Source organism: Ovis aries, unplaced genomic scaffold, assembly GCF_016772045.2.
Source record: "Ovis aries strain OAR_USU_Benz2616 breed Rambouillet unplaced genomic scaffold, ARS-UI_Ramb_v3.0 scaffold_85, whole genome shotgun sequence".
NCBI lineage: Eukaryota > Metazoa > Chordata > Mammalia > Artiodactyla > Bovidae > Ovis > Ovis aries.
Genome location: NW_024599827.1, coordinates 1,173,779 through 1,199,776, shown reverse-complemented (window position 1 = coordinate 1,199,776; position 25,998 = coordinate 1,173,779). Strand labels below are relative to the sequence as shown.

At 41.7% G+C, this 25,998-nt stretch overlaps 1 protein-coding gene across 9 annotated transcripts in view; it reads left to right on the top strand.

Annotated features, from left to right (window-relative positions):
- Positions 1-25,998, top strand: part of SH3GL3 (SH3 domain containing GRB2 like 3, endophilin A3) — a 113,810-nt gene that overhangs the window by 51,969 nt on the left and 35,843 nt on the right. For 4 of the 9 annotated variants that reach the window (XM_015101923.3, XM_042242636.1, XM_042242642.2 and 1 more), the window contains exons 2-6: positions 7,272-7,340; positions 11,565-11,637; positions 14,004-14,147; positions 19,159-19,292; positions 23,391-23,549. In XM_015101923.3, coding sequence (XP_014957409.1) covers positions 7,272-7,340; positions 11,565-11,637; positions 14,004-14,147; positions 19,159-19,292; positions 23,391-23,549 — 579 coding nt within the window. Of the gene's footprint in view, positions 1-7,271; positions 7,341-11,564; positions 11,638-14,003; positions 14,148-19,158; positions 19,293-23,390; positions 23,550-25,998 lie in introns of those variants that run through there. The other 5 variants (XM_042242635.1, XM_042242641.2, XM_042242639.2 and 2 more) reach the window with 4 other exon arrangements.

Genomic DNA, 25,998 nt, shown 5'->3' with positions numbered 1-25,998 from the left:
TTCAGTCGCTCAGTCGTGTCTGACTCTTTGCGACCCCATGAATCGCAGCACTCCAGGCCTCCCTGTCCATCACCAACTCCTGGAGTTCACTCACATTCACGTTCATTGAGTCAGTGATGCCAGCTAGCCATCTCATCCTCTGTCATCCCCTTCTCCTCCTGCCCCCAATCCCTCCCAGCATCAAAGTCTTTTCCAATGAGTCAACTCTTCGCATGATGTGGCCAAAGTACTGGAGTTTCAGCTTTAGCATCATTCCTTCCAAAGAAGTCCCAGGGTTGATCTCCTTCAGAATGGACTGGTTGGATCTCCTTGCAGTCCAAGGGACTCTCAAGAGTCTTCTCCAACACCACAGTTCAAAAGCGTCAATTCTTCGGCACTCAGCCTTCTTCACAGTCCAACTCTCACATCCATACCTGACCACAGGAAAAACCATAACCTTGACTAGACGAACCTTAGTCGGCAAAGTAATGTCTCTGCTTTTGAATATGCTATCTAGGTTGGTCATAACTTTTCTTCCAAGGAGTAAGCGTCTTTTAATTTCATGGCTGCAGTCACCATCTGCAGTGATTTTGGAGCCCAAACATATAAAGTCTGACACTGTTTCCACTGTTTCCCCATCTATTTCCCATGAAGTGATGGGATCGGATGCCATGATCTTTGTTTTCTGAATGTTTAGTTTTAAGCCAACTTTTTCACTCTCCTCTTTGACTTTCATCAAGAGGCTCTTCAGTTCCTCTTCACTTTCTGCCATAAGGGTGGTGTCATCTGCGTATCTGAGGTTATTGATATTTCTCCCGGCAATCTTGATTCCAGCTTGTGTTTCTTCCAGTCCAGCGTTTCTCATGATGTACTCTGCATATAAGTTAAATAAGCAGGGTGACAATATACAGCCTTGATGTACTCCTTTTCCTATTTGGAACCAGTCTGTTGTTCCGTGTCCAGTTCTAACTATATATTATATATATTCACATATATAATGTTGACTATATATATGTATATATATGTAGTAACCCTTATGTCTCTACATTTTGCAGATAAGGAATTGGAGGCACAGAGAGCTTCCATAATTTGCCCAGTTCTTCTCTAATCAGCAGTCTGTTAGGGATTTGAACCAAAAATGGAGTAACTTCAGACCCTGCCGTCAGGTACAGCTGTGGGAATGGGGACAGGCTGGACAGTCGTCGTCAATCCTTGTAGCTTTCTATACGGCTCTTTTATCAAGTCTCTGGATGATAAAAGAGACTCTCTTCTATCTGTGCTCATTTTATTCAGACTTGGAATCTCTCTGTATTAATTTTTATCTTGGGAGCAGTTTTCTGCCGTGTCTATATTGGTCCGTTTCCTCAGCTTGCTGATCCCATCTGCTTCCTGTCTTCTAGGAATTTCTCACCATTTCTGATCTGCTGCTAGCACCCTTTTTGTTTTTCAGCACTGTTATGTATGTGTCATATGCCTCTCTTTATATATATATATATATATATATATATATATATATATATATATAAAGTTTATTTAAAGGTATTTGGTACAGTGAAGAGGAAGATGTGTGTGTTCAAGCCACCATCTTGATTCAATATCTGCAACATTTTCTGTAGGTCTTTTATCTATCTCCTTTCTCCTGTTGACGTTTGTCAATTTCTTTATCCTGCTGCTGTAACGATTAAACTGAAAGCAGCATTTAGGGCACAGTGGATGCAATACCACGTAATAGCCTACAGGCTTTTTGTTCTTTTGAATCTAGGTGATTCGATTCTGTATGGTTTAGTCACAGTTCTAAGAAGCAGACCCTTCCAGATGTAAATAGTCAGACAACGAACTTTTTTTCTGTTATTGAGACAAGGGAGGAAGAAGTGGACCAGTATTGTTTATTAAGCTTCCTTGTGGATAAATAAATCATGAAAATATGATAATTGCAAATATTGAAAGCATTGAAAGCAGGGCTCATGGGAGAGTGAGTTAAACATTTTTTTTTAAATTGAAATAAAATATACATACAGGGAAGTGACAGCTCACACATATGTAGCTTGATGTATTTGAACAACATGAGCACATCCACAAAACCAATTCACAGTGTAGAACGTAACCGGCTCCTTGAAATGCTCCCTGGTAACCCTGAAAAGATAACCCATTAAAGATAACCCTGAAAAGATAACCCATTAAAGATAACCATTACATTTATTTCTATCATTATGGGTTAGTTTTTTGTGTTTTTAAATTTTATGTGAATTGAATAAAACTATCCCTTTCCCCCATCTTTCCTGCCAACAATGGTCAGCTCACTCTCTACGTCTGCAGCAGACTTTTTCATATTGATATTATACCCTGCAGCTTCACTGTATTTATTATCTTAGTCTTAGGCAGTTAGTCTTAGGCCTTTAAGCCTTCAGGGTTTGAACCAAAAACCCAGGGTGTTTACTGAGGTTCCTTGTTTTGGGGCATCTTGAACTCTATAATTTTGTCTCTTGATCACTGTGATGATGCAGAAACCTCCACTTTGATCTTTAGCCTTCTAGCAGCCACTTTTTGCTGGTAGCCAAGCATCTTGTCTTGTGCATATATAGCTTAAGAATTGTCAAAAGCCTTGATAGAAAAATTGCACACAGCCTATTGGGTTTACTTCTTTATATGTCCTTTTTTCTTTTCCTGGAATTTTGGCCTCTTCTAGCCTGATTTCCTGGAGAAGGCAATGGCACCCCACTCCAGTGCTCTTGCCTGGAAAATCCCATGGGTGGAGGAGCCTGGTGGGCTGCAGTCCATGGCGTCGCTAAGAGTCAGACACGACTGAAAGACTTCACTTTGACTTTTCACTTTCATGCATTGGAGAAGGAAATGGCAACCCACTCCAGTATTTTTGCCTAGAGAATCCCAGGGATGGGGGAGCCCGATGGGCTGCCGTCTATGGGGTGACACAGAGTCGGACACGACTGAAGCGACTTAGCAGCAGTAGCAGCAGCCTGATTTCCTAGGTTACAGTGCACTTCAGTTTCCCTCTTCCCAGCCCAGCAAGGCTGCTCCAGGTTCTAGGCTGAGGCTTTCTGTTTATATCATGTGTGGCAAGGCAAGAATTTCCCCAAAGGGAAAAAGCAGCTGTGAATGTACTGCTCTTCTCAGTGCGTTTCCCTTCTTCATGATTTTGGGCCTCTGAGATCCTGATTGCCTTGGTTGCTCTCTGCTGCCTTCAGAGACTTTTAAAAATCATCTTGTATTTTGAAATATTTTTAGACTTACAGAAAAGTTGCAAAACTAGCACAGAGAACTCACAAGTGCCCTGTGCTCATCTCCTAATGTTAACAACTCATAAATAACCTTCATGATTTAGATTTACACTGGAGTATTGCCTTGTTTTCCAAGCTGATAACAGCAGGACATGACTACTGACTGGTTGAATGAAAAAAAAAAAGGAGCCAGTAGAGAAGGTGAAATTTTTGGTTCAGGGCTTCTCAAAGCACATACTACTCAGCTGAGACATCTCCCATGACCAGATATGGGTGGGAAATGCTCTATCTTACATGCACCCCCTTGGAAATCAACGATGCCCATTTCCACTTTAAAGTCTCTGAAAAGTCTCTTTTAGTAGAGGTCTGCTTAGTTTTGTTTATCGCCATGTTTCCAAGGACGTGGTGGAGGAGCTGTTCTTTTGTACGATTCTTACTCGTATCCTGTGCAGCAGGTGTTTTGTGGCACGTGTGTTGGAAAACACCGTTCCAAAGCACACTTTGAAATCCTGATGTATAAAACCTGCTTCTTTACATTTTCTCCTAGGTTCTGGCTTTCTTGCTGTCTAATTTATTGCTTCGTAAAAGGGAAGAAGTTGGAGAAGCCAAGAGTTCTTTGAAAACAGATTTTATTTTTTTGCACAAGCAGAAGTCCAAGGCTGTGTTAACGTTTACCACTAAAACCCCAACACATCTAGATGAAAAGCAAAACCTTCATGTCTCCCAAATAAGTGTCTTTTGCATCAGTGCTCTGTGGTAGTCTTTGAAAACGGTTTTTATTTTCCCATTACTGATTAAATTGGAGCCCGCCGAGAAGTAGATGGTGAATGAAGATTGTCATCTCTGATTATAGCAACAGGCCATCCTGGGACAGGTCTGATGGGCAACATGACCCTTTTTCTCATGAGGGGAAGATCACAGGAGACATATCTCCTTGGCTATGTGTATTTTGGATTCGTTACTTAGGTCAGATGCAGTGTTTGTGATGGAGAAGCTGGATAGGTGAGGGCTTACTAGTGTTTAAGGCTGAAGAGGGTAGATAGAGTTTTAGATTAAAATTTGGACACTCTTCCACTGTCTGCCTCTTCATTGTGTGTGTGTCCCTTATCTCCTAATGAATCTCCTTGTCCCACTTCTGGTCAGTTCTGGGAATTTCTTGGCACCTTCTCATCCATTTAATTTGCTTTCCTCCGTCTGGGTTTGAAGACAAATTGTGCTTCTCTCTGTTCCGCATCTCGTTGTGTTACGGCCATTTGCTTCTGCCTCTCAGTGTAAGTGGTTGCAGTGTATTTAAGGAGGCCTGTTTATTTCTGGCTGCACGGGGTCTTCATCGCTGCACCGGCCTTTCTCCAGTTGCGGCGAGCGGGGGCTGCTCTCCAGTTGCAGCGCTCGGGCTTCTCCCTGTGGTGGCTTCTCTCGCTGCGGAGCACAGGCTTCAGGAGTTCAGCGTGTGGGCTCAGTGGTTGTGGTGCCCTGGCTCTGGAGCACAGGCTCAGTAGTTGTGATGCATGAGATCTGCGATATATGGGATCTTCCAGGACCAGGGATCGAACCCATGTCCCCTGCATTGGCAGGCAGATTCTTTACCACAGAGCCACCAGCTGCTGCTGTTAGGGAAGACCTGAAATTGTATTTAGATTGATTGATCTTTGTACGTTTAGCATATTGACCTAGTTGGTAGACTTTCAGATGTTTGTTGAATTAGATTGAATGACATGTATCAGTTTGAAACATGGAGGTGATTTTTTTTTAAATGAATTTAAAGTAACAGATTGATTTCAAAACACTGATTTTGCTGCATCTCACAGGTTTTGATGTATCTTCATTATCAAATTTTTTTTTGGATAACTGCTCTTGGGACTTCCTTTTAAACTCGTTATTTAGGACTGAATTTTAAAACTTTATACCTGCATATTTATTTATATTGGATTGATTTCTAATTTAACTGAATTATGGTTAAAAATGTGTTCTGTATGGTATTGACTGATTTGTGACCTAGTAAATGATCACTGTTTCTAATGTTCTATCTGTACTTCCAAAGACTATATATTATCTGTTTATTAGTTGGAGGGATATATATATTTGTGCATATTTTATCAAGGATATTAATTTGATCATTAAAACTTATCTGTATCCCTTCCAAGTTATTTTCTTTTAATCATGTTTGATCTGCCAGTTTTCTGAGAGAGTTGTGCTAAAATCTCCTTAATGATTGTGGATTTGTTTTTTCAGTTATTTCTCTCAGTTTTTGCTTTATTTTTTTTTATAAGTTATGCTGTTAGGCAGATTATATTATACCAGAATTTTCATGAATTGCTCCATTTGTTGTTAGATCAGGTCTCTCCTTATTAATTTTGTTTTCATTCTTCAGTCGCTAAGTTGTGTCTGACTCTGAGACCCCATGGACTACAGCAGGCCAGGCTCCCCTGTCCTTCCTTATCTCGGGAATTTGCGCAGATTTATGTCCATTGAGTTGATGATGCTATTTAACCATCTCATCCTCTGTTTCCCCTTTTCCTCCTGCCCTCAATATTTCCCAGCATCAGGGTCTTTTCCAATGAGTTGGCTCTTCCCATCAGGTGGCCAAAGCATTGGAGCTTCAGTTTCAGCATCAGTCCTTCCCATGAATATTCAGGGTTGATTTCCTTTAGGATTGACTAGTTTGATCTCCTTGCAGTTCAAGGGACTGTCAAGTTTTCTCTAGCACCACAATTTGAAAGCGTCAATTCTCTAGCGCTCAGCCTTCTTTATAGCCCAACTCTCATATTCATACATGACTACTGGAAAAACCATAGCTTAGACTATATGGACCTTTGTTGGCAAAAGGATGTCTTTGCTTTTTAATACGCTCTCTAGATTTGTCATAGCTTTTCTTCCAAGGAGCAAGTGTCTTTTAATTTCATGGCTGCAGATGCTAAAGAATCTGCCTGCAATACAGGAGATCTGGGTTCAATCCCTGGGTTGGGAAGACCCCCTGGAGAAGGAAATGGCAACCCACTCTAGTATTCTTGCCTGGAAAATCCCATGGACAGAGGAGCCTGTCGGGCTACAAAGAGTCGGACATGACCTAGCAGCTAAACAACAACAAGAAGATAATTTGTCTATTAGTATTTTCACTCTCCTGTGCGTTGCATTTTAGGTATGTCTCTTAAAAGCTCTACATAGCTGGATTTTTAAAATCAACTCTATTCATTAGCTTTTCATGTGTTGAACTTAGTTGCGTAGATAATGATTACTGACCTTTTTGGACTTGTGATTACTATCTTAATTTTGTAGTTTCCACTTGTCACCTTTTATGTTCTCCTGAATATCCTTTATCCTTGTTTTCTTTTGGATAGGAAATTGTTGATTTTCCACTGATGTGCTGGTATGGTTATAACTCGTAGTATTATATGTATATTAATTGTTTTGAGCTTTTAGTAGTTACCCCTAATTACATAAAGCAGATACTTCTCATACTTTATTAAATCAGTTATGCCATTCATTCTCCATCTCCTCCTTAACACAGATGAACCTTAGTGTGTTCAAAATAACGTGGTCCAGTGGTTAAGACTCCACACTCCCAATGCAGGGGGCCTGGGTCGATCCCTGGTCAGGGAACTAGATCCCACATGCCGCAAGTAAAGACCCCACTTGCCGCAGCAGAGATAAAAGATCTTATTTATGTTTCTACTAGAGAAACTGCCTCTGTTTCACATATGCTGCTGCTGCTGCTAAGCTGCTTTAGTCGTGTCCGACTCTTCGCGACCCCGTGGACTGCAGCCCAGCAGGCTCTTCCACCTATGGGATTTTCCAGGCAAGAGTACTGGAGTGGGTTGCCATTGCCTTCTCCGGTGTTTTACATGTAGTAGGCGCATAATAGGTGTCTGTTGAACGAGTGAGGGGTGTGTTTTTTCCCATATTCTTAGCTATGGTTACCCCCTCCAATGATTTTCTTAAAGTACTTCGTCCAAAAAGTCCAACAATTTGGAATTGAATTTTTTTGGTAATAATTTGAGTCAAATACTGTGATAATGAATGATTGTACAAACAAATTACTTGTGTTTATTTCTACAGCTGTTTAGTGAAAAAATCAGTGGTGTTGAAGGAACAAAACTAGATGACGAATTTCTTGACATGGAAAGGGTAAGAAAACATTTTCACGTAAATTATCTCATAAATTTGACTTTTACTGTGATATGAGATATACTGGTATCGTAAAGGATATTAGAGTGGGGATCTAGGAGGTATGAATTAAAGTGTAGATTATGGAATCCAAAAGGCAGTTCTTTCATTACTTCCAAGTTCAAATAAAGACCCTGGCTTTGAGAGATGGGCTATGGCTAACTGGTGCCCTCTACTGGACAAAGTCAGAATGCTCCAAAGATGGCCCATCTTGGTGAACAGTTTAAGCCGAAGTCGTTATGATTAAGTATCTTGGAGAGTCAAACTGTATTATTGGGAGGAGACTCTTCAAATACGTAAACATTGATCTAATGTGTGGAGGACTCTGTTTCCATGTGTTACAGCAGCTGCATAGCAATTTTTATCTTGGTTCTGCCACTGGAACCAGTTGCGCCTACTTGGATAAGCTGTTTCAAACTTTCGTGACCTGTGACACAAGGATGATAATGTGTGCTCTGCTTGCCTCACATGGATGTTTTAAGAATTATGCAAAAAAAAATTATATGTGTGAAAACATCTAAAAAATCCAGTGAGGGTACTATAGAAATGATTGTTATCATATTCCAAAGGAAGACTATGGACTCTGTGTCTCTGAACAAGCTCCCTGGTCACCTGTGTGAAGCCCTTTGCTGTTGTTGTTTAGTCAAAGTCATTTTTAACTCTTTTGCGACCCCATGGGCTATATCCTGCCAGGCCCCTCTGTCCATGGGATTTTCCAGGCAAGAGTAGTGGAGCGGGTGCCATTTCCTTCTCCAGGGGATCTTCCTGAACCAGGAATGGGACCTGTGTCTCCTGCATTGGCAGGCCTGTTCTTTATCACTAAGTCACAAGGGAAGCCCGTGAAATAGTTTAGGTGGAGGCAAAAGTGGGACCATCACTACTTATCAGTCTCCTCAGTTCCCTTCCCTTTTGTCTTGGGGCCTTTAAACATAACCCTGTGTTAACAACCAGACTCCCCCAATGAGAGAGGGCTGAGAGAAATCAAAGCTTTCTCTGCTTTCCAAGGAAAGGCTTCCTTGGGGGTAAGATGGAGGCTGTAGCAGGTAGCAGGGCTTTCAGCAGATGTGGGGGAAGGGAGTACAGCCCCAGATTGTGCCATGCAGGGTGTGTGGGGGGCCACCCTCTACAGGATGCCCTGGACCTGGTCTCACTGTCCTCCGGGGAGTTTCTTGTTTTCTGGGTGAACACAGTTAATTTTCTAGAAATGTTAATGCTTTAACAGAAAGCTTATTTTGTTTTGCTTTTGGAAACAGTTTTGGAAGAATGAGAAACACAGAACATTTAAACATCATTGGCATACCTAAAATTACTTTAAATTTCTTTACAAATAAAGATATATTTTATGCAACGTTATTACTAACAAAGTGATTCAGTTGAAAGGTTAAATTTAAAAGCACATTTCAGGAATTTTAGTTTCAGTTGATGGACTGAAACCTCTCTTGGTTACTTCTTTTTCCTCCCCAAACCCAAGTGAGTGACACAACAAATATAAAAATAAAATTATTATCTGTTTTGCTACAGCATCAAAAAGCATGGAAATATCTAATAGGTGACAAGAAGCTTTAAGGACTTTCTACAGCAGGTGAATTAGATGATATTAGGCTCACCTGAAACATAACATAGAAATGACAAAGTTAATGTTGGTTCAGTGGTAAAGAACCCGCCTGCCAATGCAGGAGACGTGAGAAATGTGGGTTCGATCCCTGGCTTAGAAAAATTCCCTGGAGGAGGGCATGGCAACCCACTCCAGTATTCTTGCCTAGAGAATCCCACGGACAGAGGAGCCTGGCGTGGTGTAGTCCCTGGGGTTACAAAGAGTCAGATGTGACTTAGCGATGGAACAACAACAATGGAGAAAGATATGCCATGACAAGTGCTGACCATACACAACAGGGGAACAAAAGTGATGTCAAAGTAAAATCTGAGGCTGAAAGAGTACTGACTGGAAAAAGGAGATTTTAAAGCATTATAGGAAGATGTATCATGTGGTCTATCGGAATATGGTGACATCATACAACATTATGCATCATATAACATGGCAGCTAAATATAGAAGGCAAAAGCCATCAGAAATACATAGAGAACTGACAAAAATGCATAGCTTTCCCATAAAATAACAGATTAAATTGACAATAATAAATAGGATCATAGGGAATTTGCATAAAATATGGCTAATAAATTTGATTGTAAGTAAATATAGTCTTCATTTCTCAAATTGAGAATTTATATTCACTTCAAATTCCTTCAAAACAGTTTCAGTAATCAATTATTTACTGGACTGTAGGAAAAAGAAACAAATTTCCTAAGTAAAATCGTAGAACACAAGAATTACAAGGAAGGTATAGTTTCCAAATTCTGGATGTTTGGAAATGGAAGAACATGCAAAAGTAATTCTTATCTCAAGAGGAAATGGAAAGTAAAATTAAAGATCACTTAGTCATGAGAACTCTGTGTGTCAAAACCTGTGATATATAGCTGTCTTAAATGCATTTAACAGAAAGTAAATGTTGGAAGAGAATGAATAAATCATTCAAACCAAAAGGTAGGAAAATAACAGCAAACAAATCACTCTAGGTGAAAGGAAGAAATCAATACAGATAAATGAGAGATTAATCAAATACACAATAATAACAGCAAAAAGGTAGAATCAATCAATAAAACCAAAAAAAAAAAAGATAATTCTGGCAGTCTCAACTACTGGACCATCAGGGAAATCCCTTCATTGCATTTTCTTAATCTGAACACATATACCCACCCTACCCCCAGTATTTCCACTTATTCTAGAAGCAAGGTTTTTGTTTTTAACTTTTTTTGTTTTTATGCAATGAGTTATTTTTTCAGTGTTTATCTTGATTGACCGCATTTGCCAACATGGTTAGTGGCATTCTCTTTCATTTGTAAAGGATTCATTCCCTGTATTCATTCCTGGGCTGTCTTGGAAGCACTGCCAGTATGTGCAGAGCAAGGCCTGTTGAGTTTGGGCTGTTTGTTTCTTGGTGTTTTCCCCCAAAAGAAATAGAAGAGTCTAAGTAGAAAGTATTCTCGCCTCTACCTCCTCTCACCCTCACCCTTCAGAGGTGATTCTTAGATACCTGGTGACTTTTCATGTCCCAGGAGAACTGTGTACCTGAAATGACCATTCCAAGTTGTGCTTTAATTAATAATGAATTTATACAAAGTTATAAATCTCAAACCCAGGTCTTAAGCCTTAAGCTAAACATATGGATCTTATTAATGCAGTTAGTAATTTCAGTACTGGGCTTTCCTTGTGGCTCAGTGGTAGAGAATCTGTCAGCCACTGTAGGAGACATGGGTTTGATCCCTGGGTCGGGAAGATCCCCTGGAGAAGGAAATGGCAACCCACTCCAGTATTCTTGCCTGGGAAATCCCATGGACAGAGGAGCCTGGTGGGCTACAGTCCATGGGGTTGCGAAGAGTTGGACACGACTTAGCAACTAAACAAGAACAACTTCAGTATAGAAAACTGGCGATCATTTTTAGTGAACTTCACTTTAGGTTCCATTAAGTCATACATTAACAGATGAAATACACATTTATCACCAACTCATTATGTAATTAGGCAAAGTCCCTTGGAGTTTTCAAACTACAATACAAATGCATTGCTTAGGATTCCCTCAAACTTAACATCAAACCTAAAACAATATTTATTCTCATTATTTTGATGATTTTTAAATTGTTCTCATGAGTGGAATATCCTTTTACTTTAAAACGTTCTCTTTTTGACTATTGATGGTATAAAATAAAGCTATTGAAATGTGGATGGTTAACTTTACTGTATATGCTCATATTTATCTTCTGGTCAACCAACAGCCAGAGTGTCCAGAATTGGTTGGCTTGGTTTTGAGAGACCTTCAAGTATATCCAATAATGTAGTGGAGCATAATAAGTTTTGCAAGTTTCCTAAATTACATTAATATTCGTTTTAATGCTGAAAAAGAAGTTAGTGTTCTCTACTGTCATTGGGAGGAGCAATTATTGAAAAGATGTCCCAGAATCTAAAAGTTAAGAAAATATTCTGTCTACCCAAAATGTTGAAAGGCTCATTGGAGTAAAAATCATTATAACAGTGTTGTTATAAATACTAACTTAATGAAATTTATTCTTCTGTTTTTCTGTTGAATTTGTCATTTACTAATATTTTTATGTTTCTTTCTTTTCTAAAAAGAAAATAGACATTACGAATAAAGCTGTTGCAGAAATTCTTTCAAAAGCCACAGAATATCTTCAGCCAAATCCAGGTAAAGTTAGAAAATGTCTTGAAATATTCAGTTGTTCACTCACAGATTCTAATAACCGAGTTTTACTGAACATCACAGATTCTAATAACCAATATCTACGGAGCGTCTGGTTGACATGATCTAGAAACAATGTCCTCTATGTCCAAATAATGAAATTAAGTAGTTTAAAGTTGAGTGACTAAAGGTAGTTGCAGTGTTTCTTAGCTGATGGCAAACAGAGCAGGGGCTTCTGTGAACTATGGAGACGTTATTTGGATGGAGCCTTGATCTGAGAGCAAGAGCCTGCTGCAGGCGTGCGTGTGTGCTCTGTTGGGTCCGATCCTTTGCGGCCCCACGAACTGTGGCCCACCAGGCTCCTGTGGCCTGGGATTTCCCAGGCAAGAACTCTGGAGTGGGTTGCCATTTCCTTCTCCAGGGGATCTTCCCCACCCAGGGACTGAACATGCGTCTCCTGAATCGGCAGATGGATTCTCTACCACTGGTGCCACCTGGGAAGCCCTAAGGCCCTTTTCTAAGGAAGAGAGGCTTTGGAAACCCACTGAATATTTTGTCAATACTTCCTTATTCAGTTGTTTCTTCTGTTTTTTTCTTTTTAATTCTGTCATCCTGTTCTGACAGTGTCAGTGACTTTGAAACTGCTTTCACTTCATGGCTCAAACGCTGATGAAGTGAATCGGATAAACCTCAGAAACAGGAGAATATCCGCTGTTCCTGCAGCTTCTTGACAGGAGATCTTCCGTTCCTAGGCACTGAAGCAGGATTCCCTTGATGAAGTTTTCCTAAGTTCTAAATTATAGAGACCAACAGAGGGCGTCCAAGCTTTGAATTCTGTGGATTTCCAAATCTGCTTTTACTTTGTATGAATTTATTATTTGTACATAATTACTGTGATTCCCTTGGCTGAAGGAATCAGCACACATCCAAACATCTGAAAATCTAGGAAATAAATCTAAAAACATACATTGGATAAAATATTCTACATTTTAACAGGATCCTTGGGTGTTTTGCAGGCGCATTAAAGTTCTTGCCTGGAGAATCCCAGGAGAGGAGCCTGGTGGGCTGCTGTCTATGGGGTCGCACAGAGTTGGACATGACTGAAGCGACTTAACAATAGCAGCAGTAGCCTAGAATACATGAAAATAAATATGTAATTATTAAAATCAGAGAAAATAAGTTTATCCCGTTACTGCCTAAAATTATCTCAAACATCACATAGCCTGCAGAATAAAATCCCAGATCCTTAGCTTGGAGTTCAGTTCATAGTACAGTTTTCCCCTAAGGATTTCCTGATTTGTTCTGTATTAATTTCTTCTTCAGTCAAAGCAGCCTACCCTTTATCTGTTGGTTATAAACCATAAGCATTCCTTTTTTGCATCTTACTCTATTTCTGAACTTTTGAGATGGAGGCATCTTTCCATCTTTATTCAGCATATTGTTATATGTTCTTTTCTGTATACCGCATAAGACTTTATTTGTATAATGACATCTAGATTTTTTGCCTTCCAAGAACTATGTGTGAACTCCCTGAGGGCAGAGTGTGTCTTAGGTGTCTCTCTTTTTTAAGATTATTATTTGCCCACCTTGAGTAGCATGGGGGATCTTAGTTCCCTGATCAGGGATTGGACCCATGCCTCCCGCAGTGGAAGCACAGTCTTAACCACTGGTTCACCAGGGCGTCCCTGTCTTCGGTCTCTCTAAGGTCCTAGTAGTTAGCGTGGCATGTTGCACAGAGCTGGGATTAGTCAACCCTCATGGCCTAGGTCAGAGAAAGGATCTAGTGGCTGCCCACCATTTCCCTTGGGTCCAGAAGTGGAGCTGCATCCAAGGGACCATCAGCACAGACTCCTGTTCACCATGGGAGTGTCTGTTGCCTGCTGGTTCTGCTTCCTAAATGGGAGTGTGGCGCGCACTGCCCTTGTACCATAACACTGAAGACCATCAGTCTGGATACACTCTTGGGGGTGGGGGTGGGTGTTAACCACCAATTGGTTTGAAACACCCACCTCAGCCATTCTATTCTTAGTTTGCAGTCGGTCCCTAGGAAAATATGTCTTCCCCAGTGTCTGCGTCTTGACTCAATGAGTTAGCTGTGGGTAGGGTAATGATAGCCTCGGTTACTATAATGTTATTTGGGAGTCAACAGTCTGTGCCCTAATTTCACTTTTTCATCATGGCCCTCAGCACCTATCCTAGTTAATAATCTAGGAAGCCTTGTGAGAAACTGGGTCACACAGGGCCCTTCCTGTCTCTGGTCTCTGACACTGAGTCTAGGGCGACCTTGATTTCGCAGCTGCATTTGTTAAATGCTGTGTACCTGTCACTCTGCTGTGCCACTTTAAGGAAGTACAAATGATAATGTTTTTAAGCATACAGAGCTAAGCTAGGAATGCTGAACACTGTGTCGAAGATCCGAGGCCAGGTGAAAACCACGGGCTACCCGCAGACGGAGGGCCTGCTGGGCGACTGCATGCTGAAATATGGCAAGGAGCTCGGGGAAGGCTCCACTTTTGGTGAGTATTACCACGTCACTGGGAGAGCTGAGCACGCAGCCTTCGTCGAGTTTTGGTAATGCACACAACCCTCATTTTAACAACCCTTATTAATTTTTCCTATTATCAAGAAATGCATGTTCAGGGCTTCCCTGGCAGTCCAGTGGTTAAGACTCTGCACTTCCAACACAGAGGCGCGGTTCTATCCCTGGTCAGGGAACTAAGATCCTGTATGCCACATGGCCTGGTCAAAAATTAAATTAATTAAAATTTAAAAAATAATACATGTTCATCGTAAGACATTTAGAAAACAGGCAAGTAAAATAAAAGAAGATGCCAGCATCACCCACAGTTACCTCCCCAGTGATGGGCCCAGTTATACTCTTTGTTGTTCTTTTTTTTTTTTTAATTTAAATGTATTTATTTTAATTGGAGGCTAATTACTTTACAATATTGTATTGGTTTTGCCATACATCAACATGAATCCGCCACGGATGTACACGTGTTCCCCATCCTGAACCCCCCTCCCACCTCCCTCCCCGTACCATCCCTCTGGGTCATCCCAATGCACCAGCCCCAAGCATCCTGTATCCTGCATCTAACCTGGACTGGGGATTCGTTACATATATGATATTATACATGTTTCAATGCCATTCTCCCTAATCATCCCACCCTTGCCCTCTCCCACAGAGTCCAACAGACTGTTCTATACATCTGTGTCTCTTGTTCTCTCGCATACAGGATTATCGTTACCATCTTTCTAAGTTCCATATATATGCATTAGTATACTGTATTGGTGTTTTTCTTTCTGGCTTACTTCACTCTGTATAATAGGCTCCAGTTTCATCCGCTTCATTAGAACTGACTCAAATGTATTCTTTTTAATGGCTGAGTCATACTCCATTGTTTATATGTACCACAGCTTTCTTATCCATTCATCTGCTGATGGACGTCTAGTTGCTTCCATGTCCTGGCTATTATAAACAGTGCTGTGATGAACATTGGGGTACACGTGTCTCTTTCAATTCTGATTTCCTTAGTGTGTATGCCCAGCAGTGGGATTGCTGGGTCATAAGGCAGTTCTATTTCCAGTTTTTTAAGGAATCTCTGTGTTGTTCTCCATAGCGACTGTACTAGTTTGCATTCCCATCAGCAATGTAAGAGGGCTCCCTTTTCTCCACACCCTCTCCAGCATTTATTGCTTGTAGACTTTTGGATCGCAGCCATTCTGACTGGCGTGAAATGGTACCTCATTGTGGTTTTGATTTGCATTTCTCTGATAATGAGTGATGTTGAGCATCTTTTCATGTATTTGTTGGCCATCTGTATGTCTTCTTTGGAGAAATGTCTCTTTAGTTCTTTGGCCCATTTTTTGATTGGGTCGTTTATTTTTCTGGAATTGAGCTGCAGGAGTTTCTTGTATATTTTTGAGATTAGTTGTTTGCCAGTTGCTTCATTTGCAAGAGTTGTTTGTTCTTTATATTAATACTGTTGGTTTATTCTTGTATTTGTTCATATACAGTTTTAAAAATATTAAAGTGGGCTTATGGTATATATACCCTAATTCCCTTTTGTAATCTGCTTACCCCCACTGACTATAACACGGTCCCTTTTGTTAAACAATCTTCCGCAGTACTTTCCACTGTTTTTTGGGGGGATAGTTGCTTTACAATGTTATGTTAGTTTCTATTGGACACAGCGTGACTCACCATGTGTATGCATGCATCCCCTCCCCTGTAGGGCGTCACAGAGCACCAGGCTGAGCTCCCTGTGCCCTGCGGCAGCTCCCCACCAGCCATCGGTTTTACACGTGGCCGTGTGTCTGTGTCAGAGCCGCTCTCCTGATTCACCCCACTCTCCCCTCCTCCCCACACACGTGCACATGCCCATTCTCTGTGTCTGTGTCTCTACTCCTGCCCTGCAGGAATGGGTCATCCGGACCATTTTTCTAGATTCCACATATATGCCTTAATATATTTGTTTTTCTCTTTCTGACTTACCTCATTCTGTATGACAGACTCTTAGCCCATCCACATCACTAAAAACGACTCAGTTTCATTCCTTTTCATGGCTGAGTAATATTCCACACAGGCCTTTTTTTTTTTTTAAAAGACTGCATAATATTCCATATATCCATAGTTTGTTCAATGAATTCCATTTACTGGATATTTAGATTTTTTAATGTGAAAAAAATTTACACAGCATTTATGATAGCCACTTTCCTAGATAAAGCTTTGGAAATATCCAAGATTATGTTCTTAGATGAAATTCCTAGTAATTAAGTTGTTGAGTCAAGAGGATGCTTAGTTTTCAGGTTTTTGAAGCATAATTTCAAATGACCCTCCAGAAGGGTTATACCATATTGACACTCCTGCCAGGAGGGTATGAGAATGTTTTCCAGCACAGTTATACTAACTCTGAGAGTTATCCTGTTAGTTTCCTTTTAAATAACTGATCATCTGATTTCTAGCAAATAGAACTGGTATCTGGGCACTGTTTTAACTTCATTTTTTGGATTGTGTGTGAGGCAGGTTTTTTAGTTATGTTTGTCATCATCTTTGTGAGTTTTATATTTGTGTCTTTTGCTTATTTTTATATTAAGGTGTTCATTTTTTTTTCTTACTGTTCCGTGAACTTTTTCTTTTCTGTAAATATTTATTTGGCTGCACCGGCTCTTAGTTTCAGTGTGTAGGATCTTCGTTGTGGCGTGTGGAACCTTTAGTTGTGGCTTGTGATCTAGTTGCCTGACCAGGGACGGAACCCCGGGCCCCCTGCATTGGGAGTGCAGAGTCTTAGCCAGTACACCACCAGGGACGTCCCTGTGAGCCTTTCTCAGTGGTCAGAATATTTACTCTTTGTCTGCCACATATGTTGGATGAAGTTTGGCCCCAGGTATGCCTGTACCTTCTGCTCTTGTAGACAGAGATCATTTTAATGGAGAAAGATTTTTGCTTTTGATTTAGTGGGGCTCACTGATCTTCTTTTATGGTTTATGGCTTTGGTATCCTGTTTAGAAAAACATTTCCACCCCTCCCCCTGCACTAATAAACTGTACAAATGTTTATTTATACTTAATTTTCATACCTATATTTTCTTTCCTTACCTTTAAATTTCTAAGCTCTTGAGTTTAATGGACAAATACTGTACAATAGGGTTTTAATTTTGTATTCTCACAAATGCATAGCTAGTTGCCCTAATACTTTTTTGAAAAGTTCAACCTTTCTCAGCTATAGCTTTTCTGTTATAAAATTTTATATATAATATTTTAAATTTGTTTCTGATCTTTCTCTTCTGTTTTCTGGATCTGTACTCTGCTTTGATCAAGTACCATGTTAAGTATCATCATTTTAAAGTATATTTAACTAAATTTCCCCTAGAAATTATAAAAATTTCACAGACATACTCACCTATTTTATTTTTCCAGATGAAATTTAGAGTTCTTTTAAGTTCCTTCTACTAAAAACAAAAAAAAATATTAATTTTATCTTATTTTTTGCCACGTTGTGTAGCTTGCAGGATCCCCAACCAGGGATTGAACTTGGGGCCCATGGTAGTGAAGGCAAGTCCTAACTACTGGACCGCTAGGGAATTCCACAGAAAAGCATATATAATTTGATTGAGATTACTTTAAATTGATAAATTGTGGGTGAATTGAATTGTTAAGTCTTCCCGGAGAATTTGGCATGTTTGCTCCTCTTGTAGTGGTAACAAGGCAAGATATGGCAATTGAGAATTCAGATATTAGGCCATAGTAATTCATTTAGGAAACTGAGGGGAAAGTCTTTTGAAAACTTGAAAGAAAAAAAGACCCTCAAATGTTAGCCTCAGAGGGTATCAGTGTCCTTTGGAGCAGTATAATGTGAATTTTATTTTATTTCCTGGGTGACTGGGACCAAGACGGCCTATTCCTTGTTCTGAAGGCTGACCAGTGAAAGGAACAGGAGAGGCCGCCAGGCAGGCCCTGACATCCGTGGACAGCCCTGCAGGGCATCTGGTCAGGTGACAGGGCAGGGGCTTCGATGCAAAGAGAGTTTGGTCAGCTTGGTCACTACAGCCCTCCTTGTGCTCAGCTGCCAGGATGTGTGCGTGTGTGCTTAGTCGCTGCACTCACATCTGACTCTGTGTGACCCTATAGACTGCAGCCTGCCAGGCTTCTCTGTCCATGGGATTTCCCAGACAAGAGTACTGGAGTGGGTTGCCATTTCCTCCTCCAGGGGATCTTCCCCACCCAGGGATCAAACCCGAGTCTCCTGCATTGCCTTCATTGCCAGGAAGATTCTTTACCATGAGCCACCTAGAATCACCGCCTCCCCGCCCCTGCCCCGAATGCCTGCTTGCGTACTATTGCAGGTTAGCTGGTGCCAAATATCAGGGTTCAGTCCAGCTGAAGCTGCCTGTGGCTGCTCAAGCCCGGTGTGGCTGGCCTGCTCTTCACTGCAGGAGCAGATTCTGCCCACGCTGTGTGTGTGACACTGCCAGGCTTTCTTTGATCAGAAAGGGCTGGGAGCCTTAGAACCATCTCAAGAATACAGGGAGTATTCAATACAAGGCCTCAAGAAGACCTAGAAGCCAGAAGCTGAGATGAGGATTTGTTCACTTATTTCTATTGTCATCTTTATTGGTTAATACTTAGCCCCCATGAATGAATCCTTTTCACTGTTTACAAAGAGGGGTTTTGTTCTAGTTTCTAAGGAACCTTTGGTGCCAGGTCACAAAACCACCAGTTTAAAATCAAGGAGCTTTATCCCCCTCTAGTGGCAGATACGGCAAGTGCCTCAGTCTGTCGGAGCTTTGGTTTTAATTCTCTGCAGTGAAAAGCGCAGAAGCAGTGAGGAAAATGTGTAAAATAGAAAGACTTTCTCATTTTAACATTTTCTTTTCTCTGGGTCAAGATTCAGAGGTCCCAGACTGAGGACCTTATTTCACATCATTGATCATCACAAACTTTGGGGAAGGAGTTAAATAAATATCACTGTTCACTTGGATTTGAAGTCTGCTGAAGAGCCTTTTTTGTTTGTATTCTCTGTTGAAGGCAGTGCATTGATAGAAGTTGGTGAATCCATGAAGCTAATGGCTGAGGTGAAAGACTCTCTTGATATTAATGTAAAGCAAACTTTTATTGATCCACTTCAATTACTACAAGACAAAGATTTAAAAGAGATCGGGGTAAGTTTTCTAGGCTATAAATCTGCCTGTTGCTACTTAATATGATGTTTAGACTGTTTAAAATCATTAGAACGTTTCCATAGCAACTCAGTGAAAACATCATCTTACTGTGGGTGGTAAAATAATAACTCAGTTATGGTAACCTGGCTTACCAGGAAAGAGTTCCAGGACAGTCAGACCTTTATTCTGTGTCTTATTGAAGCCAGCTAGAAGCCAAGCTCAAGATACCTATTCCTACAGTCGTTTTCACATAACAAAATGATTCCAGAACTTTGTACTGGTTTTTTGATCATCACAGTCATGCAGTACTAGTTGCATCCTTTTTTTTTAATGCCACCATCTATTATTTATTGTTTTAACTTTTATGTTAAATTAGAGGATAATGACAATGTTGTGATGGTTTCTTCCGTCCATCAGCATGAACCGGCCATAGGTATACACGTGTCCCCTCTCTCTTGAACCTCTGTCCCACCTCCCTCCCCATCCCAGCCCTCTAGGTTATCGCAAAGCACTGGCTGGCTTTGGTTCCCTGTGTCACACAGCAAATGCCCACTGGTTATCTCTTTTACATACGGTAATGTATGTGTTTCAGTGTTACTCTCGCAAATCTTTTTTAGTTTTAAAACATGTTTTATTTTATACGGAAGTATAGCCAATGTTGTGATAGTTTCAAGTAGAACGGAAAGGGACTCCGCCATACGTATGCATGTATCCATTCTCGCCCAAACTCCCCTCCCATCCAGGCTGCGTCTTTCGATTCATTGCACTAGGGATCATTATTTTCCATTACTTCTCATGGAAATCAGTATCTAGGAATCAGCATTTTGTGTTTAGTGTTGGTGTGAGTCTCTTAGTCGTGTCTGACTCTTTGCGACCCCATGGAATGTAACCCTCCAGGCTCCTCTGTCCATGGTATTCTCCAGGCAAGAATACTGGGGTGGGTTGCCATTCCCTTCTCCAGAGATCTTCCCAACCCAGGGACTGAACCCAAGTCTTCTACACTGCAGGAAGATTCTTTACCATCTGAGCCACCAGGGAAGCCCAATTTTGTGTTTGGAAAATGTTAAAAATGGCCCTCCAGAGCATATCTAGGAGCTTTCAGGGACCTGCAAATAATCACACATCACTTGCTTGGTGGTGTTTTGGCAGATGCACAAAAGCAGCCTTGAGACATCCACCCCACCAGGGACTTCTATTCTGGAGGGACAGCCTGCACTGAGACCTTCTTTGGGCACCCTCTTGAGGAGCTGCCCAGAAGTCTAACACCTGGGGCCTTGAAGAGTGATCTGAGTGCAGCCGGGGACCAGCTTGGAAGTCATCTGAACTTTGGGGAGATCCCCCTTTTCCTTTTTCAGGCCCAGTGATTCTCCTGGTGTGGTCCCAGGGCGAGCAATAGCATCATCATCTCGTGTTAGAAATGCAGATTCCTGGGCTGTATCCCGGAGCTTCCCAGGGGAGAGTCTGGGGTGCCCGTGTAGACGTTTAGAATTCACACTGAGACCAAGGGCTATGGAGGGGAACTTGGCGAGGTTGAACGAAAAATGAAAGCATCCATTCAGGAACTCCCAGAACATTCTGCTACCCTATGCCCAGCACCTCGCTCAGAGCCTTACTCCCACTGTCCTCCTTTTTCCTCTTCCATATCAGGGCAATTGCTGTCTATTCTTTTGGAGAAGGCAATGGCAACCCACTCCAGTACTATTGCCTGGAAAATCCCATGGACAGAGGAGCCTGGTAGGCTGCAGTCCATGAGGTTGCTAAGAGTCGGACACAACTGAGCGACTTCACTTTAACTTTTCACTTTTATGCACTGAAGAAGGAAATGGCAACCCACTCCAGTGTTCTTGCCTGGAGAATCCCAGGGACAGGGGAGCCTGGTGGGCTGCCGTCTATGGGGTCGCACAGAGCTGGACACGACTGAAGTGACTTAGCAGCAGCAGTAGTTGCTCCCTCAGGCCAGTCCTCCACTGGGCCCCAGAATCCTTCGTCCTCACCTCTTCAGGGCCTTTGCCACATCCTTCATCCTCTCTCTAGAACCTCCCTTCTTCCCCTTTCTCTCTATTGACTTCTTCTGGTTAATGTTTAAACACATCAGCACAGCAGACCTTGACTCCCAGCCTCACATCTCGGCCCCTGCAGTCCACTCTCCACATCGCAGCTAGAGCGGTCTTCCTAAGGGACAAGCCCTCCAGGGGCTGCCCACGGGGAGTAAAGACCTAGCACCTAGTCCCCAATTCCCAGTCCTTCCTCCTCTCTGTTGATTGACTGGTTGGGCTTGATAGCGCCTTCCCACTGAGCTCTTTGCCCAGCCTCACTGAATTAGGTACAGTCCCCATGGCACTGGGCGCTCTCTCTGTTCTTTCTCGTTCTCCTTTTCCCCACTTCTCCCGGCTGAGCCATCTCACCTCACGGGTCTCAGCTCCGATGTTCTGCCCTGTGGGAAGCTCTTGTTCTCTGCTGGACTTAATCAGGTGCGCCTTGTGCTGTGAGTATCACGGCTTCTCTGTTTCTGTTGTTTGGGAGAAAGTGCTTTGGAGTAAGGAGTCAGGTTTTGTTCACTGTTGTAGTCACGATGACTAGCACAGCCTTTGTGCTCACAGATTATTATTGAACAGATGACTCTAGAGAAGAGGCATTATGAGCTGTGGGGATACCAAGGTATCTTTCCCAAATGCGGAACCTTTAAACCAAACACGTCCTTTGTGGAAACACATAATATGCCCTTTCTTCTTATGCTGTTGTCCTTGAAGAAAGAAAGAAACTTCACCGGACAACATTGCTCTTCCACTCAACCTGGTTCAGTAGGGTGGCTGGATATGAATGTGGATCCTAAATAGAAAGTGGGATAAATGTTCAAAATACACATAGCCTTAGATGTTTTTCCCTATGAAAAAGATAATTTTTAAGTGGTACCACTTGTTACTCAGCTCTGGTTTGATGGAGAATCTGTATACATTTAAACCTAATACTATGGATGATCAAGACTTGTGTCCAATATTCATTAGGCTTTTCATCGTCTCAACTATGCTTTATGTATCCTGGACCTCCTGAGTGGAAGCCCATTCATGTAACGTATCCCTGACATATCTATAAAAGGTCTTATTGGAGTCAAAGAGCTTTTACAGACATTTCATCACCCATAAGTAGCCAGGTTAAGCCTGGTTGTCCCCATTTACAACCATAGTTGTGGAGGTATGGAGGGGTTTAGAGACTTGCCCAGAGTCACGGAACATGTAAGACAGATGGTTCTGACTTTTTGTCTCATACTTTGTTCTCCCAACCATTGTGGAAGTTAGAACCAGTGCTTCCCACTAAAAAGAATAGTCAAGCTACCCACATGCTTCAGTGGGAGAGTCTGTTTTGACTTACACTTTCAATATCAAATATCTGTTTTCCAGGGCTTATAATTGTAAACTCCCTTGACCTGTATAGTGATCCCTTCTATAGTATTTCTGACATGAGAGCCCTCAGCTTAAACAGACTGTAATGGGGAACTTACTACCACAGAAGGCACTGGATTCCACGAATGGACACCTCTAAATTGTTATACTTTGTTAAAGAGATCATACTTTCGGTCCTCTGTGTGCATTACATTCATCAATAGCGTTTATTCAACTTATTTTGTAATTATTTGGGAAATTTATGGAAGATCCCTAAGTATTCAAGAGGACACTAGAAATTTGTGCTTTATAATCTACTTCTTAGTGAGGAGTTGCCAAAAGAAATGTACATTTTTGGGAGTATGGTTAATTTGGTTGGAAATTACCTAGAAATTAATGGAACTTAATTGAAGGGTTCTATAGAGAACCTTGGAAAATTAATCTAAAACCTGATACTGCATCTTTATGTTCCATATAGACACTCATTTAGTCTGTCTTCCATCCATCCATCTACCCATTCAATCATTCCACAAATATTCCTTGTTGACCAGCAGTGAGAGGAGCTGCTAACAGATGCTGAGTGCATGCAAAAGAACTATAAGGTGGGGTCCTGCCCCCTAGAATTTATGCTGAGAAAAAGCAATGACTATTTTTGTAATGCCAACAATTTGTTTGTGTTGAGTGTAACAGTTCTTTGAAGGACTCCTTTGTCTCTTAGCACCACCTGAAAAAGCTGGAAGGCCGCCGCCTGGATTACGATTATAAAAAGAAGCGAGTAGGTAAGATACCAGATGAAGAAGTCAGACAAGCAGTAGAAAAATTTGAAGAGTCAAAGGAGTTGGCTGAAAGAAGCATGTTTAATTTTTTAGAAAATGATGTAAGTATTTACACCAAACAGGAGACTTTAATGTGAATGAAAACGTTGACTGTATGACGAGGGTCGTCAGCATGTTGAGGAGCTTGGGAGCCTTAGTTGTTACAAATTTTTGGAATTTTCCGTAACCATTATCTCCTGCCTCAGAAATAGCTTCGGACATCCAGCAAGTCCTGACTCAAATCTCAGATCTGGAGAGGGTCCTGTTTATCCTGGGATTACCTCAGAGATGCGCTTAGGTCAGCCCTGGGGAGGTGGGATTGTCTTGGGTGAGGTGCGTGATAGAGCTGCCCTTGTGATATTTGAGGCTATACTATTGGTGGTTTTGCAGGTGAATGGAAAGCCCAAGAATATGGTAATTTGCGGTCTTGCTAAAACTGAAATGTGCTCTGTGAGGCAGATGTTTGAGGAGGAGCAGCTTCCTTGGCTCATGGGACGCCTCACTCATCATCCAGCTCTCTGATGCCTTTGCTTGTCACAGTGAACCTTCAGGATATAAAAACATGGCCAGCTGTACCCTTGTAGTACCTGTGAACTTGGGGATTGTGAAGGTCTTGACACAGATCCCTCAGAAATGCTAACATTCTCTTGTACCGTGATTCTTGCCACCGGCTCTTATTTTATTTGTGCAAGTAAAGTTAGATTTTGTGTGCATGCTCAGTCGCTCAGTCGTTTCCAGCTCTTTGCCGTCCATGACTGTAGCCCACCAGGCTCCTCCATCCATGGGGTTTCCCAGGCAAGAGTACTGGAGTGGGTGGCCATTCCCTTCTCCACGGGCTCTTCCTGACCCCGAGATCAAACCCATTGCAGGCACATGCTTTTCCACCTGGAAAGACTAGGTGGAAATGAAACTAAATGGGATGGTAACCCCCAAGTGGACACCATGAAGGTTGAAAGCCACTCTTCTTTGCCTTGGCAATGAGAGGTCATTTGGCATTTTTCAAGAACGCTTGGCCACCTGCCTCTGGAGTTCCTGCCTTAAGCCTGGCCTTGGTGAAGCCATGAGCCACCTCAGCCCAGCATTACTTTGGTCCTATTTGTTGAACTTTCCAACCTGTTGGAAAAAGTCAGAGGATTTATATATCTGCAAAACTATGTTCTACTTACAATAATTTATTAAAAGGTACATTGAGGTCTTGCATCTTTTGAGTCAAGTCAAACCAAGTCTCCTGAGCACCTTTTATCTGCCATGGTGATGTCAAGGAAAGATTATGTTCAATGTTAACAAGACATCAATCCTGGAGGAAACAATTTGAAATTCCCATGTCCGTTAGACCCCAGTGCTGAGAAGCACATTCTGTTTCTCCTTTTAAATATTTTATGATTTTTTTCTTTTTTACACTTTATGAAAAATGAGAAGTGGTATAACAGTTTTCCCTTGTTGTTTGCTTTCCCTTAAAAATACAAATTTCCTTGAAATTATCCCCAAACCATAGGCCATTTGGTTTAGTTTTGTCTTGGGTTGCCATATTGATTCAAAAATGAAGTATTTAGAGAGTGTTTTGAGAGGCATCAGATGCATGTATTCCTTACTGGGCTGCAGTAAAGATCGCCCCTCCGGCCCTGTGCCCTTTAGAGATGGATTTAAACTCTGAGGCAAACATGCTATCTAACCCATGTGCTTTGTCGTGACCTTCATTCATAATCTGTGATAAGCTATTACAAAGTACTCCATTAGGGAGCCCTGAATCAATTTCTCTATCCTTGGTGGTTGACCCAAGAGACCTCAGTTTTCCTTCTAGTATCAGTCAAAATCAGAAATAATCCCTTCCTGATAAAAGCTCAGTCATTTGTCCATTTGTTGACAGGGACAGTATTCTGCTTGTCTCAAATGAGTTAACTATCCTGGGAGGTATCCTGCTATCCTGGGAGAAGGCTAGTTTGTAACTCAGGACTCACAGAGGCATGAATTTCAGGGTTCCCCCTAAAGTTTCCTTTAGCAGGTAAAGGTGGGGTGGTTTCATTCAGCTCTGAGGAGCAGGGTCTGCTCCCTCATTTTAGGACCTGGGCTCACATCTCCATGGAAATCGACTATTGAGATGGGAAGAGATCAAAATAAAGAAAGGGTGAAGGCCTTTGCAGGCTTCCTTGGCACGAGATTCCTTCTCTTTCTCTTCCCACCTTCCCTTGTGCTGTTTTTAACCACAGTGGTGCTTACCCATCTGTGTTGTGGTTGCTGATTCTCGAGATAATGACAGTGCTAAGGAGACCGGTGGTGGTGGTGATGATGACAGTGACGAGAGCTACCATTTACGGAGTGACTCATGAGAGGGAGGCTGCTCTTAACTTTGCCCTCTCAGGTTTACAGTTAAGAAGACTCACAAGTTATTATGGAAGCTCCGGAAGACTGCCTTCATCCTCTTCTTGTGGCAACTGCAAGAAAGGGACCCAGAAAGGGACAGCCTTGTCTTTTTCCACAACAGTGTCTGGTCACATCCAGGTGGTCTGGCAG